Source organism: Corvus kubaryi, unplaced genomic scaffold, assembly GCF_017639235.1.
Source record: "Corvus kubaryi isolate FWS band 111438036 unplaced genomic scaffold, C.kubaryi_AGA036_p1.0 37382, whole genome shotgun sequence".
Taxonomy (NCBI): domain Eukaryota; kingdom Metazoa; phylum Chordata; class Aves; order Passeriformes; family Corvidae; genus Corvus; species Corvus kubaryi.
In genome coordinates this window covers 5,910,881-5,927,528 of record NW_024581124.1, presented here as the reverse complement: position 1 = coordinate 5,927,528, position 16,648 = coordinate 5,910,881, and the positions used below count along the sequence as shown (strand labels likewise).

The 16,648-nt window shown below is 43.3% G+C and overlaps 1 protein-coding gene across 2 annotated transcripts; it reads left to right on the top strand.

Moving 5' to 3' along the window:
- Nucleotides 1-2,001: 2,001 nt before the first annotated feature.
- Nucleotides 2,002-16,063, top strand: VPS37B (VPS37B subunit of ESCRT-I). 2 transcript variants are annotated; one of them, XM_042034751.1, is made up of 4 exons: nt 2,002-2,146; nt 9,849-10,020; nt 10,615-10,697; nt 11,806-16,063. In XM_042034751.1, the coding sequence occupies exons 1-4, from the start codon at nt 2,042-2,044 to the stop codon at nt 12,307-12,309; spliced, it is 864 nt and encodes a 287-aa protein (XP_041890685.1). In that variant the 5' UTR covers nt 2,002-2,041; the 3' UTR covers nt 12,310-16,063. The 2 variants fall into 2 exon arrangements, with proteins under 2 accessions (XP_041890685.1, XP_041890686.1); XM_042034752.1 differs by lacking the exon at nt 2,002-2,146 and adding an exon at nt 2,209-2,306.
- Nucleotides 16,064-16,648: the final 585 nt, after the last annotated feature.

Sequence of the window (16,648 nt, the reverse complement as noted above, 5' to 3'; positions counted from 1 at the left end):
CTCGGCAGGCTCAGCTCAGCTTCCTGCTGTGCAGACATCGCGCCCTCGCCTCCCTCTGAGTGCACCCATTTTGCGCCAGGGTTGTGGAGTGCCTCTGCACCGAGCAGCCAGAAGGCCTGGAAGGCTTCCTCCAGCAGGGTCACCTTGTTGGTCGTTATTCCCTGTGGATAATAATGACAAAGAGAAGGCTTCTGGGAGGGTGAGAGGCATGGGGAGCTGAGTTTAGTTATAGGACAAAAGAACAGCCATAAAGCTGTCACATCATCACTGTGTCCTGCCAGGAACTGCTGGGTCACTTCCTGAGTGTAACTGCAACTTCATTGCATCAGAATTGTCACTATATGGATTTTTTTTTTTCCCAGTTAGATCAAAACTATCAACTCCAAAGGACAAGGACCACGTGGCCATTCCCTCCCCTTCTCACTTGGCTCCTGGTTCCTTCTGGCTCTCTCTCCAGTGTTACACACGCAGGAAATAATACACACACCCACACCCACGTAGGGACAAAAGCAGGCCAGGAAGGTGGTGCATGCCAAGAGATGCATATAACTTAGGCTCTGTTAACACAATTAATTGTTTCCAGGCATAATTGTCTTTATCAGCTCTGCTAACAGCAGCAGTAATTGGGGAGCTGCTACTCCTAAGGGTTACCACATAGTGCCTACTGCAATGCTGGTGACATGACTGATATGAATCAGAAGAACAAAATATATGGTGATTTAATTGACGCAGTTTTGCTACATTGCATTTCAAAAGTATTTAAATTTACCATGAAACACATCTTTGACAGATTATTTATTGACATTCACTGCTGAAGAAAAAAGTATTTAAGATGGATGAAATGACCTAACACCAAAGTTTGGCCAGATATGATTTTTAGCTATTTTTAGCCTAAATAAGTATTCAGCCTAAGCTTGAGAACAATAATGCAATCACTCTTTTGAGACTTACTCCAGCCAAGTCCCAACTGGGTAAGGAAATGCGAGTTAAATCTACTGATTTTCCTTCCTAATTTACAGCCGTGGAGTTTTAAACAAAAGGAGGCCATGAGTGGCTACAGCACTTCCAGGCATGAGCTTTGCGCTGGTGCGTGTGGTGGGGTTGTGAAGGCTCTCTTGAGAGCTCAGCTCTGTCTGGCAGGGCACAGGACGGAGTCTGAGCCATCCCAGTGACCCGTCCAACCTCCGAGTGTCCCAGCAGCCGCATCCTCAGGGCCACACCTGGAGTCCTGTGTCCGCTTCTGGGCCCTCCATTCAGGAAGAATATTGAGGGGCTGGAGCATGTCCAGGGAAGGGAACGGAGCTGAGGAAGGGTCTGGAGCAGCAGGAGCGGCTGAGGGAGCTGGGAAAGGGGCTCAGGCTGGAGCAAAGGAGGCTCAGGGGGGACCTTGTGGCTCTGCACAACTCCCTGACAGGAGGGGGCAGCCGGGGGGGTCGGGCTCTGCTCCCAGGGAACAGGGACAGGAGGAGACGGAACGGCCTCAGGCTGGGCCAGGGGAGGCTCAGGGTGGACATCAGGAGGAATTCGTTAACTGAAAGGGTGATAAAACATTAGAAAAGGTTGCCCAGGGAAGCGGTGGAGTCCCCATCCCTGGAGGTGTTTAACGAAAAACTGGACGTGGCACTCAGTCGTCCGGTGGAGGAGGCGGTGATCGGTCACAAGTTGGACTCGATCATCTCAGAGGTCTTTTCCAACCTCAATGACTCCGTGAGTGATCCCTCGGGATTCCGAAGGCCCCGAGTGCCTCACGTGAGCGCCGCGCACAAAGCTCGCTCTGTGCGGGGCTCTTCCCGGCGCCCTTCGCCCACAGACCCCTCACAGGCGCTCCCCCCACCCCGGGCCCCCTCAGCCACCGCGACCCCCCTCCCCAGGCCCCTTTGGTTCCGTCCACCAGCGCCCTCCTCCCGCCGCGCAGCCCCCGTGGTACGCCCCGACACGCCCCCCCGGCAGGGGGCGCTGAGGGCGGTGCCCGCCGGGTCGGGGCGAGACCGCGGCGGCACTTCCGGTCCGGGGCTGGGGCGGGAACGGGAGTGGGGCCGGGATGGCGCTGGACGCGCGGCGCCTGGAGGCGCTGAGCCTGCAGGAGCTCAGCGCGCTGCTGGACGACGAGGAGCAACTCCAGGACATGGCCCGCGAGATGGAAGAGGTGAGGGGCTGCCTCATGCTCCCCGGCCGCGGCCTCTCTTCGAGCCGCCCCCGTCCCGCCGGGTCCCCACCGCGTCCGGTGCCGCTCGGTGTTGGGGGGGTTAATGACTCCCCGCTCCCCGGAGCCGCCGGGCCGTCTCCGCCCCGCCGTGGAGCTGCCGGTGCGTGAGGAGCCCCCGGGGCTGCGGGAAGCGCTGCCGGTCTCTTCCTTGCTTCTCCCTTTCCTGCCTCCCCCGTCCCTCATTCTCCCGGCCCTTCCCGGCCTTTTGTTCGCCGGCCCGCGGCGGGGGGATCGGTGCCTGCTGGGTGCCATAGGAGGGGTGCGAGCTCGCCGGGCTGAAAACGCTGAATTAAATTAATTCAGCCGCTGAATTGGGAGACACTGACGGCCCGGAGGTGGGATCAGCTTTTCCGTTCGTACAGCCCTTGTTTTGTGTCTTGGTCGTGGTGAAGGATTTTGCCAGCGTGAATTCAAAACAATGTGAAAGAGATTTCTGTGTGCCCCGGTTGGTATGCTGGACGGAGCGAGGGCTGTCAGGCTTTTCTGCTGCTTGTTTTGCCTATTTGAAGTGTCTTTGTCAGTGCATCAGGCTCTAAGTCGTGCTTTTGGATCTGTGCTTCTTAAAACAAAATAGGAGCCTGTTTTCTTTCTCTGGCTGTGGTTGTCTTAAACTGGTTTTTCGATGTACCAATGGACCCTGTGTGTTACAGTTCAGATATGAGACTGTTCTGGGTTTATTTGGCCACAGATGTGCCTGAAAGACTCTCACTCTTAGTCAGATAAGAGCAAATAAGATGAAACTATATATATGAAAACTTTAAAAGAAAAAAATGTGCTCTACTTCTCTGGGTCCTGTATTTATTGGGGTTTTTTGTTTTATTTTTTTTAAATTAGAGGATAAAAGCCTCAGGAAAAGGAAAAAGTGGCAACATGTTCTTGAGAAAGAAGCTTAGTTTATTAAGTGAAATCCATTATAACTGTGTTCCCTCAAACTAAGATTCCGGTCCTTTTGGTGCTTCTGAGAAAATTTTTCTGGATCACCTCGAGCCAAATTGTCAAAGTATTACACATGGAGAGGCCCACTGAAGGCTGAGGCTGAGTTGATGGGGTGTCCTGGGGAATTTATTTGCTGTATTATGCAACAATTTGGATTTTGAAGTTTGTGCCAATAGATTTCTGACAGTGGGGCAGCCATAATAACTTTTTGGGCGAGCTTATATTTTGAGAACTTAGAAGAAACAGGCGGTGCTGTGGAAAGTAGAACATGCAGAGCTCTTGGAAGCCCCGTGGTTTGCTGGGGGCTGGAGCGCTCTGCTGTATAAAAACTATTTAAGGAAAGTCAGCGGGTTATAATGGGCTTAACTTTGTAAAGATGTGAACGGCTGGCTCCAGTGTGACCTCTGACAAGGGACACGAGCACAGGGCCGGGCTCTTTGTTATTATTTATTTGTCAGTACTCGTCAGTATGGACTTAAGACGGTAGGTCAGAAGTGACAGAAAACCTCATGACCTCCGTAGAAAAGATCCTCTCTCACTACACAACCAGCCCATATTCTGGATTTGACCCTCTGGTTTTCCTCTTTCGTTGGCATCAGAAGGCTTTTAAATTGTAGAGTAAAGTTCTCTGGGCCTGAGGGAATATTTTGTGGTGTTTGGAAAGTGTGGCCAGGTTTGAAGGTGTTCAGGCTGTGTGGAAACACGGCTGTGCTGCTGTCTGCTATAATCCTCTTTTATTGGATGTGGAGGCTTTTACTGGAGTCTGTTCAACTAGAAATGTGTTTATACATCTTGGAAGGAATTGGCCATGCTTGAATATTTCTTCCTCATTCTGTTTTCGCCTTCATTGGATTATTTACTGCTTGAGCTTGTGTTGCTGAGACCGGAGTTTTCACTGGGAAGTGTGTGGCAGGAAGCGGGAGAGAGGGAAATCCTGAACATTAAGGAGGAACCATGGTGACTTCACTGCTACTTGGCTGTCAGTCCATATGTATCTAGGTTGTAGGGTTATTCCAAAGTCCTTACATTCCTAATTTTACCGTGACATGCCAATTAAATCACGATTCCTGAGTCACTTCTCTGAGGTCACTTGTATTTTCAGTGGCAAAGTTGATTAAAGCTGATTATTCCATAATTGAAAAAACCCTTTGTTCTCCTTGTTGCAAGGGAAACCCAGCTCAAACCCCAATGTTTTGTTCACAAAGGAGGAGGATTTGGAAAAACCACTTGGCTTTCTTGCTAACAGCTAAAAATAGGCGCTTCCAGCCTTACAGGGAATGTATTCCTGTGTGGCATTTGAGCAGGATTTGTATGTGTCAGTGTGTGGGGGGTGTATATCTGTATCTGTGTGTGCCCACGGGGTGATGTGCTTGTAGCATGTCCTGCACGTGTGTTCCCAGGTGTGTGACACTGGGGCATCAGAGCTGAACTGGTGCTTTTCCTGTCTCTGAGGTTGAGTTTGCAGCCTCTGGGCTTGCAGGGCTTGAACAGCGAACATCTTGTCTGTGAGAAAGAGGAAGGAAGCTCCTTGTCTGGTACTCTCAGTCTTTTAAAACTGAGAAGAGTTTTTTTTTATAATCCTTTCAGGTTGGTCTCTGTAGTACATGTACAGCATTCATCTTCATGAAATAGGGAATCACAGGATGGTTTGGGTTGGAAGGGACCTGGAAGATCATTTAGTTCCCACCCCCCTGCCAGGGCAGGGTCATAAAAGTACCTTGTTTATAAAAGTCAGTCTCGGTGATTCTAAAAAGTACAGATGAGAGAATTTGTGACCTGACACTGGTGGTAATTTGATGAATTTCTCTGTGAAAATGAATTTTCTTTTTATCTCCTGGAGCATCACTTCTGTAATAGTGCAGTATTGTGTTACTTATTGCTAAGCTTCCATGGCCAAAAATTATTTGCTTTTCAATACCTTAATTATGTGAAATCAAGAAGTCAGAAATGCATTGCCTTCTTCTCATTCCAGCATTGCAGAGTACACTGGCAAGCACAAAAGGAATTTTTTTGAGCATAGTCCTTTTCTCAAAAGCTGATTGAAAAGATCACGTAGGGCAGAAAGTCCAAGTTAAACTATGTGCATTCATGCCCAGATTTCTTGGATTCCTACTCCTGTCCTAAAACCACATTGTGCAAGTGGTCATGTTCTTGTTGGCCAAACATGAAATTTAGTTGCAAAGTTAGGAATTAGACTTGGTGGCAACTACAGATTTTTCTCTTCTAGCTGAGCATCAAATGAGTAACCTGTCTGTGTCAAAGTGCAAATTGCAGTGCTGAGTGTCTTGCCTCTGCCGTAAATGTTTGGGAGCTGCAACTTACCTTTTAAGCTTTATTTTGCCATTTTTAAGTAATCAGAAGAGCTAAATTTAGCCAATCTAATTACTTTGCAGTATGTTTTAATATTTATTACAGAACAGATGTTGTTAGGGGGTGTATTATTATTCACCAGTCCTTGATGAAAAGCACTCCTAAACCTTCTGTAAAAGAAGTCTCTTCTCCTACTCTGCACCTGTCAGCTCCTGTTTCAGGGGTTAATTTGACACTCCAAATGTGCATCTTTATTCTTCCACAGTGTGACTGCTATTTTATTCTTAATTTACAAGTTTGTGTAAGTGAAAGAGAGTGGGAGAATGATAAAGGCTGGAGAAATCTAAAACTAACGTGGATGTGTCCTGTATAAAGCAATTAAAACGGTGCCACACAAAGCTGCTTTTTATTTATAGCTCCTTAAGAGACTTTTTCTCGAAGGTACCAAGAGACTCCTCACCGTGGTGCTGGCCAGAGCGAGTTTATAATTATAGCAGCTCTTGATGGACTTTGTGGGTAGTCGGGATTGCAGTTGCTCAGTTTCTCAGGAGGCAGCTCCTCTGGGAATGTGCTTTCGGATGAACCGGAGTGACGCTTCTCAGAGACGTTTTACACAAATAACTTTTGCTGCAAACCATTATTTTGGAGTAAAGGATCAACATCTATAGTATGAGTGTTGCTAAGCTAGTGCTAGTTCTGGTTTAATTTTATCCAGCATTTTTTCCCCTTTTTTTAAAAGTGGGATGAAACAAAGCTGCAGTTCATAAAAGTAGTAGACTCTAAATTCCCAAAGCAGTTGCTGCTTCCTGCTCTTGGAAATGCTTATTAATAAATCCTTGAGTAAAATTATTCAAATTATAGCTGTTAAAGAAATTCGTTTTTTAAGCAGCCAAAGTTTTGAAGTGCTGCATAAACTGTTTTTAATAACCTCCGTGTGTCCATGACTTCATTTTCTTGCAGCACGGTTTGGTACTGAGTGGTCTGCTCAGTAGTGAGCAATCCTTGTGCCATGAAAATCCCCTTATAAGCAGCTCAGTATGGTTGCCCCATTTGTTCCATTCAGAATTCATAGTGAGAGCTTAGCAGTTAAAAAAAAGGCATATGTTCTCCTTAATATTGTCCTGTCTCATTGTGTCTCGTGATTCTGACTGGCATTTTTCATCTGGTTTCACATTAATGTTTCCTGCCTGTTGAAGTGCTCATGGCCTCAACACTCTTGCTAGGAATTCTACTGGAGTCCCATGCTCCTGACTCTTATCTCCAAATAACTTTTTTCCTTGCACTTCCAGTGGGCAGGTGAACAACCAGTGCAGGAGCAGTTCCCTGCTAATGCACGTTTTTGTCACACGGCACATGTGACAACAAAATACCTTTTGTTGGATTTATTCCTTCCTCAGCTTTTGTTTTGGGCTTGTGGAAAGCTATGAATGGATGCTGAAAGCATGCTTTGTGCTGCACTGATAATCTTAATGGACTGCTCATGCTGTGGCTTGACCCTTGGGTGATTTTGCAGCTGTTTTTTTTCTTTTGTAGTTTTAAATTAGTCATTTTTTGAAAGCTTTTCTACAGCACTCTTTGAGCAAACTTTACAGTGTTTGCTTTCTGATTCCTCGAATTAACTTCCAAGTGCAGTGGAACAGTTGCTGTAAAGTTTCTTACACAGACCTTAACATCAGTGACAGAGATTATTCTGTAAATCATGACTGTATGCAAGTTGCATTGCTCTGGGATTATGTCTGTTCTGTTTATTGTGAAATAGAATTCACAGACTTCAAAATTCTTTTGGTTATATGAAGTATTTCAATGTCTTGAACAGGTGGATGGGTCTTCACCAGCTCCTCCTTAAGTTTCATTAAACATCATTCCTAAGTTTGCTTTGTATTTGAGGAACTGGTTCTTCTCATGGTTTTGGGTAAGATTCAAATTTCTCCTCTCTCCAAATGTGCATTGGTAAAAGAAATTTGACACAGACTAATTCTGGAAGTGAAGACTTGAGGAGTGACATTTTAAGTCAACATTAAGTGTCAATTACCATTTTTGATCAACTTCTGTAGAAAAAATATGCCCTTCTCAGAAGTGCTCAAAGATGGAAAAAGTTGAGTCATTAAGTCCTGTGTAATTTCAAGCACTATAACTTAAAGTGCAGTTACAAATACCTTAACTTTTTCAGCTTAGAACAACTATTTTTAACACTTTCGCCAAAGTTTAGTCTAGTCCATAATTATTAGATATCAGATGCAAAGGACAGGATGTCACTCTGCCTTAAATGTAGGCAGGTCATATCAGTCACATTTTTCTTATTTTTACAAGTCAGGTACATCATGTCGTAGTGGTATTTATTCATCTTCACACATTTGAAATTATTTAAAAGTAAAGTTATTCAGCAAATCACTATAAAAGGTGAGGAATTTGCTGCTTCTTCCTCCTGCCTGGTCCTGTTGAGAGATATTCTGACACTGGAGGCAGGGACAACATCACAAAAGTCTCATCTGACTTAAGGAAGCCTTTTCTTCCTCTGCTTACCTGGAGTTCTACCTTCTCCACTTTGCTACATACGATTTTAGTGAAAGCTTCCTTTTCCTGGTATTTGTGCTCTTGAAAAGTTTATAGGTTTGTGTCCACTGGCTTTTTTTCTGCCCTGAGTAAATGTACATCTTCATCCCAAAAGATGATCAAAGTTCACTCATTAAACTGGTCTTCCCTGACTGACTGTGCACTTGCTTTGAAATGAGAGTATCAGCCTCCCAAGCAGTGAAAATACTGAATTTGCTGGAAGGAAGTAGTAAGCTCATTAAAATGGTGGAAGAGGCACCAGAAACCATCAGTCTTTTTACACACAATTTTCCTTGGCTGGCAGTTCAGGAGCCAGTGAGTAGTGGTGATGGCAGGAGGTCGGTAAGAGGTTGGATGCCAGTAATTAAGCTGTTAAATCTCATGTATTTTAGTTCCCTTCATAATTGTTTTTAAAAAAATGTAAAATAGAGGGACTCCAGCTTTCTGAAAGCAACAGTCCTAACAGGATTGGATCATATGAGAATAAACAAATGGAAACCAGTTTAATTAAAATTATTTTGCATTAGATTCAAGGCTAAGAAGGGGATTTTATTCTTGGAAAGGATCCACACTGAACACAAGCATAGGGCTGGATGCTTATTTAGGCTTGATGTGAGAACCTTGAGAAGACAAAACAATATCAAAAGTGTAGTTTCTGATTTTCACAATTTGGAGTAGAATTGGGGTTGGTGTAGACTTTAGGACTCTACATGATCTTTGGCTGTTGTTGGGTTTTAAAGTGGTTTAGCAAGAACAGGGTGAGAGTAAAATTTTGGTTTTTGAAGAGCAATATCTGGGGACAAAGGTGTGTTAAAGTAACACCGAGCCAGTTTTGAATTTAGCAAATTAAAGTAGCATATAAATATTTCAAAAGGAAGTAATTGCTCTCAAAGACAGTTGCTGTGCTTGGAAAAGCACCTGAATTTTGATCCTGACCTTATGTGGAGCTTTTAAACAGCTCATTTGGGTTTCCTCTTTTCCTGTTTCTGAGGTGTGGCTCTGTGTCCACCCAGGAGTGTGGAACGAGCAAGGCCTGTGCTTCTGTTTGCACAGACTCAGGGCTGTAAATAGGAGCAGTTACAGCTGAACAGGGATAACCTGGACTAGAAGGGGCATATGGATGGGGGAGGTCAAAAAAATGTACCAGACTTGTGCTGATTTTGAAGGCAGCTTAGTAGAATGAGTCTGTTGTGCCATGGGAAGACTATTCCACTTGTTGATTCACACTGAGGATCTGAAATCAGATCCATTGGTTGTTTTTTTTTTTCCTTTTTGATGTCTGAATATTTTAATGAATCTAACGTGACACCCAGGGCAGACTTCTCCAAACACTCGGCTCTCCCAAAGCTCCTGAAGGCTCTCTTGATAAATCATGTGCGTGTGTGAGTGTGAGCAAACTGGAATCTGGCTGAATCTTGGGTATATGAGAATTGTCACTTTTTCTTTAGGCTAGGAAATGTTAAGCAGAAGGATTAAACTGAAAAAAAATGAAGGTTTTGGCATTAATCCAGGATTGGTGTAAGACATTTGGGGAAGAATATTCTGGAGAAGAAGCAGTCACGATGCAGTCCTTATTTTTTATATGTTAACAAGATAAGGGATGACATTCTTCTACACTCATTGTATCACTGCTGGAATTCAGATTTTTTCAAGAGCTATTATTGCTTTATCTGTCAATGTTCATCATTTGTTCATCGGTTGCAGGTCTAATGCCACGGCACTAATTTTTACATAGAGCTTACTTTTGTTGTTTATTTAAAAGTTTTCAAGTTCTATTTTGTCTTGCTTAATAATTTCACTGTTATTTCACACGGTTTTGGGGTTTTTTTTTATTTATATCCAGTCCCAAAATGTTCAGCACAGCAAGGACATGACTCTCGCCAGCAACCGCAGTCTGGCAGAAGGAAATCTCCTGTACCAGCCAAAGTTGGAGTCTTTGAAATCAAATTTGACTGAGAAATATCAAGAGCTGCAAGTTCTTTTTGAAGCATACCAGATAAAGAAAACAAAACTAGGTAACACTGGCTGTTGACAATTATGATTTGCTGTTTTCTAAGTGAATGTAAATATGTTGCCTTTTTGTTGTTGGTTTTTGGTGTCTCGTTTTTAGCTGTGTGAATTAGGGTACAAAGTGAAATGTCATTCTTGTGTAGTGCTGAAATAGATCACACTTCTGATGATTTATTAAGTGACTATCACATCTAGTAACAGATACTGTGGGTTCTTCCTGTTACCTACCTACTCTTGACCTACTCTTCTCTAAATTATCAACTTCGTTTACCTTGCTAAAGAGCAAAATACTTCGAATTTTCAGTGACTGTTTATAAATTAAATGGAATGTTGCATTTAACTTCCATACTGAATTATACTGTACATCTGATACTGCACTTGCTGAAGTGCTTTCAATATTATAAATATATAATTGGAACTAAATTTCAGCTCTTAGCACTGTGACAATATTCCTGAACTTCTTAATATATTTCTTACTGTTCCTCACCCTGTCTAGAACTGCAGTCTGCTGGTTGTACAAATGTGCCTTAGAGATTGTTGTGTAGTTAGAAGTCACTTAGAGCCAGCTGTCATTTTCTGTTCTTCCTGTGCCATTACAGACAGACAATCCAGTAATGCTTCCCTGGAGACCCTGCTGGCACTGCTGCAGACCGAGGGGGCGAAGATTGAGGAAGATACAGAGGTAATGACAGAGCACTCCAGTTCTGCCACTTCCATCCATTACCAGAACCTCCCAGTGTCCGTGGCTGCAGTACAGAGTTGAACATGTGACAGATTAAGAGTATGGTCTTGTCTCTGCTTTGAACTTCAGTGAACAGCTGTTTGATTCCAGCAATTTTATTTTTTTTTATCTGAGTAATTTTTTACTCTTAACATCTTTGAAGTTTAAGAGAGAAAGTGCTTCTTTTTAGAAAAGATTGGCAAGCCCTCTTTAGTTCCTTGGCTTTGCCTTCAAACTCGTAGAGTATAAAAATGTGGAATCTTCTTTTAGTGGAGTTTGCCTGGTATATGTATTACATCATTATAAATGTCAATTAGTAGCCTAATAAAAAAACTGTGCCCATGCTGCTTTTCCTCCAGTGTTTCTGGTGAAATATTCCGTTGTGATTTCAGTGTGTCTGTGCAGGTGCCAGTGGTCACCACTTGCTGTGACAGAAGTGCTTGAAGGGTCATCTGACTTCAGAATAATGGAAGTGTTTGGTTTTGTTTGCTGATTTCATGCAGGCATTTTCTGTAATTAATCAGGAGAAAAAATTTGCTTATTAGCCTTGAGTTGTGATTATAAAAAGAAATTCCCAGGACAAGCTGAATTTTGTGATTATATGTTTGTTCACCTCTCAATTATTAAACATCATTTACCCAAAGCCACAAGTAAGGGTGAATATTAAACCTGACTTAGCAGTAATCTCTCTGCTGAGTCTCACCGAGTTCCCAGTGTTTCTGTTGGCATTCAAGCAGCACTGAGCTGTAATTCAGCTTAGCTGGCAATCTGGGAAGCTGCTGCACTTGGTTCATTCCCATCTCTGGTGATCAGGGGAATGCTCAGAGCAAAATTCAGATGTTTTTACTGCTGTTACTTCAGTATAAATTTATGCAAAAGTGATATTTAACTCTCAGTGCTTCTGAGTAATAACTAACTCAAAGTTCTGCTCAGAATTCTTCTATATGCCAGTCATCTTCCATATGCCAGCTGGAAAATCACAGGCAAAATGATGCTATTTTTGGGATGTGAGCCATTTAGATTCTGTTGCAGTAGGCTGTTTCCTAAGAGAATGTTCTGTATTTGACAGAATATGGCAGAAAAGTTCCTTGATGGTGAAATACCCCTGGATTCCTTCATTGACGAGTACCAGAGCAAGCGGAAACTGGCTCACCTGCGCCGGGTGAAGATTGAGAAGCTCCAGGAAATGGTGCTGAAGGGACAGAGACTTCCTCAGGTTCAGGCGCCGGCGCAGCCGAGGGCACCCGAGACCGCGGCAGCGCCCGCAGATCCCTACAAGGCGGATGCAAACACTCCTCCCTCGGTCGTGCCCCGGCGAATCCCACCCCCCCCGCCTCCCTCAGGCTCAGCAGGACGCTTCCCCACTCCCTTCACTGCAGCCATGAGTTCAGGACCAGCTCTCTCTTACCCAGGTGCTCCGTACCCTCCTCTCCCGCCTCGGCCGGGAGGAGCTCAGCCCACGAGTCAAATGCCACAGCCAGGATACCCAGCTCAGTTTGTACCACCCTATCCTCCACCTCTTCCCCAAAGACCAGCTCGCCTTCCACCACATCCTGGCTTTATCCTCCAGTAAATATTTGGGTGCGCCTGACTTATGTATTGGTGCTTATATTTCCTTTTCCCCCATCAGAGACTTGCTGTAGGCAATGGGAAGCCTCTGTTCTTTGCACAGTGGAGTACAAAGGCCGAGCTGTGGCACAGAGGTTTGCAATTGCTTTGCTAAATGTGATGATGTTTGTTTGCAAAGGTCAGTGATGACAAGGTTTTCCTTGGAAGGTGATAAGGTCTAAATTTTGTAAATCCATCAAACTGGGAAGCCACTCACAGTGGATTTGCTGACATTACAAACTGAGTCACGCTCTGAATTCCTTAGCGATGGTAAATCAGCATCCTCCTCTGTTCTGATGTATTCCCATCGCAGCTGGATGGATGTGTGGCAAACAGGGAGCTGGTTGTCTCTCTAAGGAATTCTGTGTCCGTGACAGTGTTGGGATGGTAACAACCGTATCTGACTGCTGGGAAAAGGGTGTGCACAGGACCCCCCTTGGCATTCTTTTGCATCCAGGGCCAGGTGCACAACGTTTTCAGAGCTCACTGAGCTGCAACTCCTGTCAGAAGGCCTTGGGTGGCTTTTAGACAGGGAAAATGACAAGAGTTTCGTTTCTGCATTTCAGTTGTTACCTTAGGCATTGTGTAATCAAGGTAGGCACTACTCCCACTCCTAAGTAGCTTGATACCCTCCAAGTCCTGGTCTCTTGAAATGAAACTAAACTGTTTGCAGAGCCAGTTTAGGGTTTTATAGACGTTTACCAGGCAGTTTTATTTCCTTGCCTATTAAGACTCTTTCTAACGGTTGGGTTTTTTTCTCCTTTTCCACACCTTGGATACAGAAATGATTTTTTTACACAGGTGCTTAGCTTTTGATACCATGTGATTCCAGGAATCTAGGCAGGGTATTTTCTTAATCAAATACTGGATTTTCACATGTAATTGCCCACTTGAATTTCCACAATTTCATTTTATCCCTTAACTCTGTCTCTCACTTGGCAGAACTGTTTTTAACTTTCCCATTTCCTTTAGTTTTGCAGTTTAGGGCATGTGTATCTGTCTGGGATTGGCAGTTAATGTTTCTCTGCAAGTAGGCAAAAAAGAAAAGCCTTTTGAAGTCCATGGTGGCTGTTTGCATCTTACAGAATCCGTTCTTGACTTAGGCCACTGGACTGGGAGAGGCTTTTTAGGGCAGCTCAGATTTCATTCTTGATGTGACTCTTGAAGCCTAAGGTGCAGACATATGCTGGTATTTTAATCCAGCACTTGGGGAGGCAAATTCTAACACTTACTGTTTGCACAGAATGTGTCTGTGAATTTGTTATCAATCAGTCCAGAATCTGTCAAAGCCCCTGGTTATTTCAGAGCGTTTTGGTATCATTGTCCTGGAATGCACTACATTGTTTGGAGGTTTGTACTGCAAACAACATCAGTCAGAATAGAATAGCTATTTTTTTTTTTTTTTTCTTTATGTAAGACCTGGATTGTCCCTTAATCATTTCCTCTGGAGTGTGGTGGTTAGCAAATACTAATCTGAAATTAAGCTCATAACAGAAAGCTCTCGATTCTGAAAATAGGGTCATTTGGCTTATTTTGCCTTCACTAAGGGCAGAAGGTTGGTCAGCATTACTGGCATCTGAACCAATTCCCCAGTGTAAGTCTGGCAAGTTTTTATAGATGGGGGATTTTGTGAAGCAATGTGCATTGGATTTGTTTGCAAAGTGTGTTTTTTCTGTAATCTAGTGATGGTACAGGATTTGTTGTTTTTTTTTAAATAGTGTGATATCTTTTCTTGGTATTACTTTCTCACTGAAGCTTTGTATAAGCATGGTTAGTTATGACTCGTTTCAAAGTAACTTTGCTGTGCTGTTAGTGCTGGTATTTGGATGGCAGCTGTCGTATCTGGATGCTAAACATGAGTCTGCTGTAGAAATGGTTTCTGTCCTAGAAAGAATTAAAGTGGGTGGGGGCTACCAGGGTGGTGTCTGAGTACAGAAATTCATACTTTGAGCCTGCTACACAAAAACTCTAAAACACTCTCAAATCAGTTTTGCTAAGATTTCATAAAAACAACCAGGTATCTTTTACACTTATCAGGTGCCAACTTTTTTTCTGAGGGTTGGAAGTCCTCAGAAGTGATGGGGGTGATAGATAAGTGTATTGTGAATTTGCACTGCATTTTATGTATCAGACTTTATTGGTATTAGTAGTCCAAAAATATTTTTACTACTTGTTAAATCTTCTGTCTTTTGGTAACTTTTGTGATAACAATGACCTTTCAGGGATAGTTTATCTAAAAACAACCTCTTGTGCACACTAAATACAGACAAAGCTAATGCAATTTTTTTGTCTGAAAGCAAAACAATGCATTATTGCATATGCATGTGGCTGATGTGCCTTAGGATCACTACTTGTGATTGTAATTCTAGGATATTAGCATTTTTATCATTTGAATGGCCATTGCTTAACTCTTATTTAAGGGCTCTTTGAGAGCACTGACTTTTACAGAAAACTGACCCTCATACTTCAGAAAAAACAGCTGTATCTGCTATTTGTAAGCTTATAGTTGCCTTCACTGATGGGTAAGTTTGAACGTAGATGATGTAACTAATGTGATATTTCAGTTATTGCAAGCTCATAACTGAAGTCCAGCTGCTCTTTGAAAACGTTTTGCCATTAATTTTGTGTGTTTGTGTGCACACAAACTGTAAATATTTACTTGACTGCTGGTGTTGTTTAAGGGTAAAGGAGAAGAATGACTGTGGAAAGCTGTTCAAATCCTTTCAGCAACAAACTTGACAAAAAGCTAACCTGGATGAGTCAGGCAAGAGCTGTGTCAGTGCTTTCAACCTGTTGCCCTTCAGCAGCTTCTCCTGTTCTGTTATAGCTAATAAATAAATTCTGCTCTGGCTAGGATGTTTAGAATTCTACTAATTTGCACTGTTGATAAGATAGTGAGATTAAAATGCCATAGGCAAGCTGAGACTTGAGAGGGGGTGGCTCACGATGCTTGCCAAAAAAATAAAATATATATATATATATATATAAAGGATTTTTGATGTCTGCTACAAATAGCACATACTTCCCCAAAGCAATTGGAGTGGAGAAAAATCCTTTAAATACAATGTGTAACACGGCTTTAGAGTGTTGGTAGCATTGGAAATGCTCTCTTTGGGCAGCATTATTTGTGCCAGTCTTTTGTACACAGTTCTGTAAGGTGAGACTAACACGACTGTACGTGGTTAGGCTTGGATTTGGGATCAGCAGCGAGCAGTTCTGACTCCTGGGTGGGTTTCACTGCACTCAGGGCTGCCTCCCAGAGAAGGTGGAGTCAGTTGTTTCAGCACAGCTGATCCAGACAGGTCACCTCTGTACCGGAGGGGCGGCAGGGAACACAAGCTTCTGTGGGATGCCAGGAGGCACCTGGGCACTGGCTGGTCGAGGTGACCATCCCCATTAGTGCCTCAACCTCCACAGCCTCAAGTCTCGACCTCTCTTGGGACTTCTTTGCCCTCTCAAACTGGAATCACGACGTAGATCCAGAGCTGAAAGCGACAATTCTTCTACCCTCACATGGAGCTGCGTGGCAGACGTGGAGTTCAGAGGGGGCAGAGTCGTCCTGTGCCTGAACAGTTGCTCTGTGTGATCCTGGACTGTCTTAATAAGGGGCAGTTTTATAGGCCGAGCAAGTTGTGAAACATACAGTGGATTTGTTTGCATAATAAGTCTTTCTGTTATCTACTGTGTTCTGATTTTAAATAAAATAGCATATCTCTTGGTGTCCTGTCCCCCTGTGCTTCCATTCAGTCGTGGTGCAGTTACATTAATGATTTTCAACCCTAATGGTGTTTTTTCTGTAGCAGCATAAACACAGTTGTAGGTGGATGTAGAACATAGAATTGAAAAAAAAATACTACTTTAATTATTCATAGTGAATCTGTTGGCTGTGTTTTTAGTGACTGGATAAAGTGAGTCCATTTTGTATGGAGCTGATAGAGGATGGGTTTGCTCACAATAGATTTTACATGTTGTAATCATGGCAGTGAGGTAGGTGGGCTGTCTATCAGGTAAAATCCCTTTGGTTTTCTTCTAGTTTTCTACAGTTAGTTAGTGGGAATGTTCAGAATCACCTGGAAAAGCTGAAGGGAGAAAGCTTTTTTTTTTTTGAAGGAGAGGAAAATCTTAGATTTCAGCCAAGTTAGGAGAAATGAGTCAACCACAGTTATTTAGGAATATGAGTCAGAGGGCAGAAAAGACCTGATGTAATTTTCTGTCAAATCTGTCGCTTTAGAAGCGATGTGAAAGAGAAATCCTAGTGCAGAATAACTGATTAAGGAAGAAAATCCCTTTTTTAATTGTTTCTT

Coding starts and splice junctions, on each gene's coding strand:
- VPS37B (XM_042034751.1), top strand. CDS start 2,042: ATGGCGCTGGACGCGCGGCGCCTGGAGGCGCTGAGCCTGCAGGAGCTC. Junction 10,021..10,614: donor GATAAAGAAAACAAAACTAG/GTAACACTGGCT, acceptor GTGCCATTACAG/ACAGACAATCCAGTAATGCT. Junction 10,698..11,805: donor AGATTGAGGAAGATACAGAG/GTAATGACAGAG, acceptor TGTATTTGACAG/AATATGGCAGAAAAGTTCCT.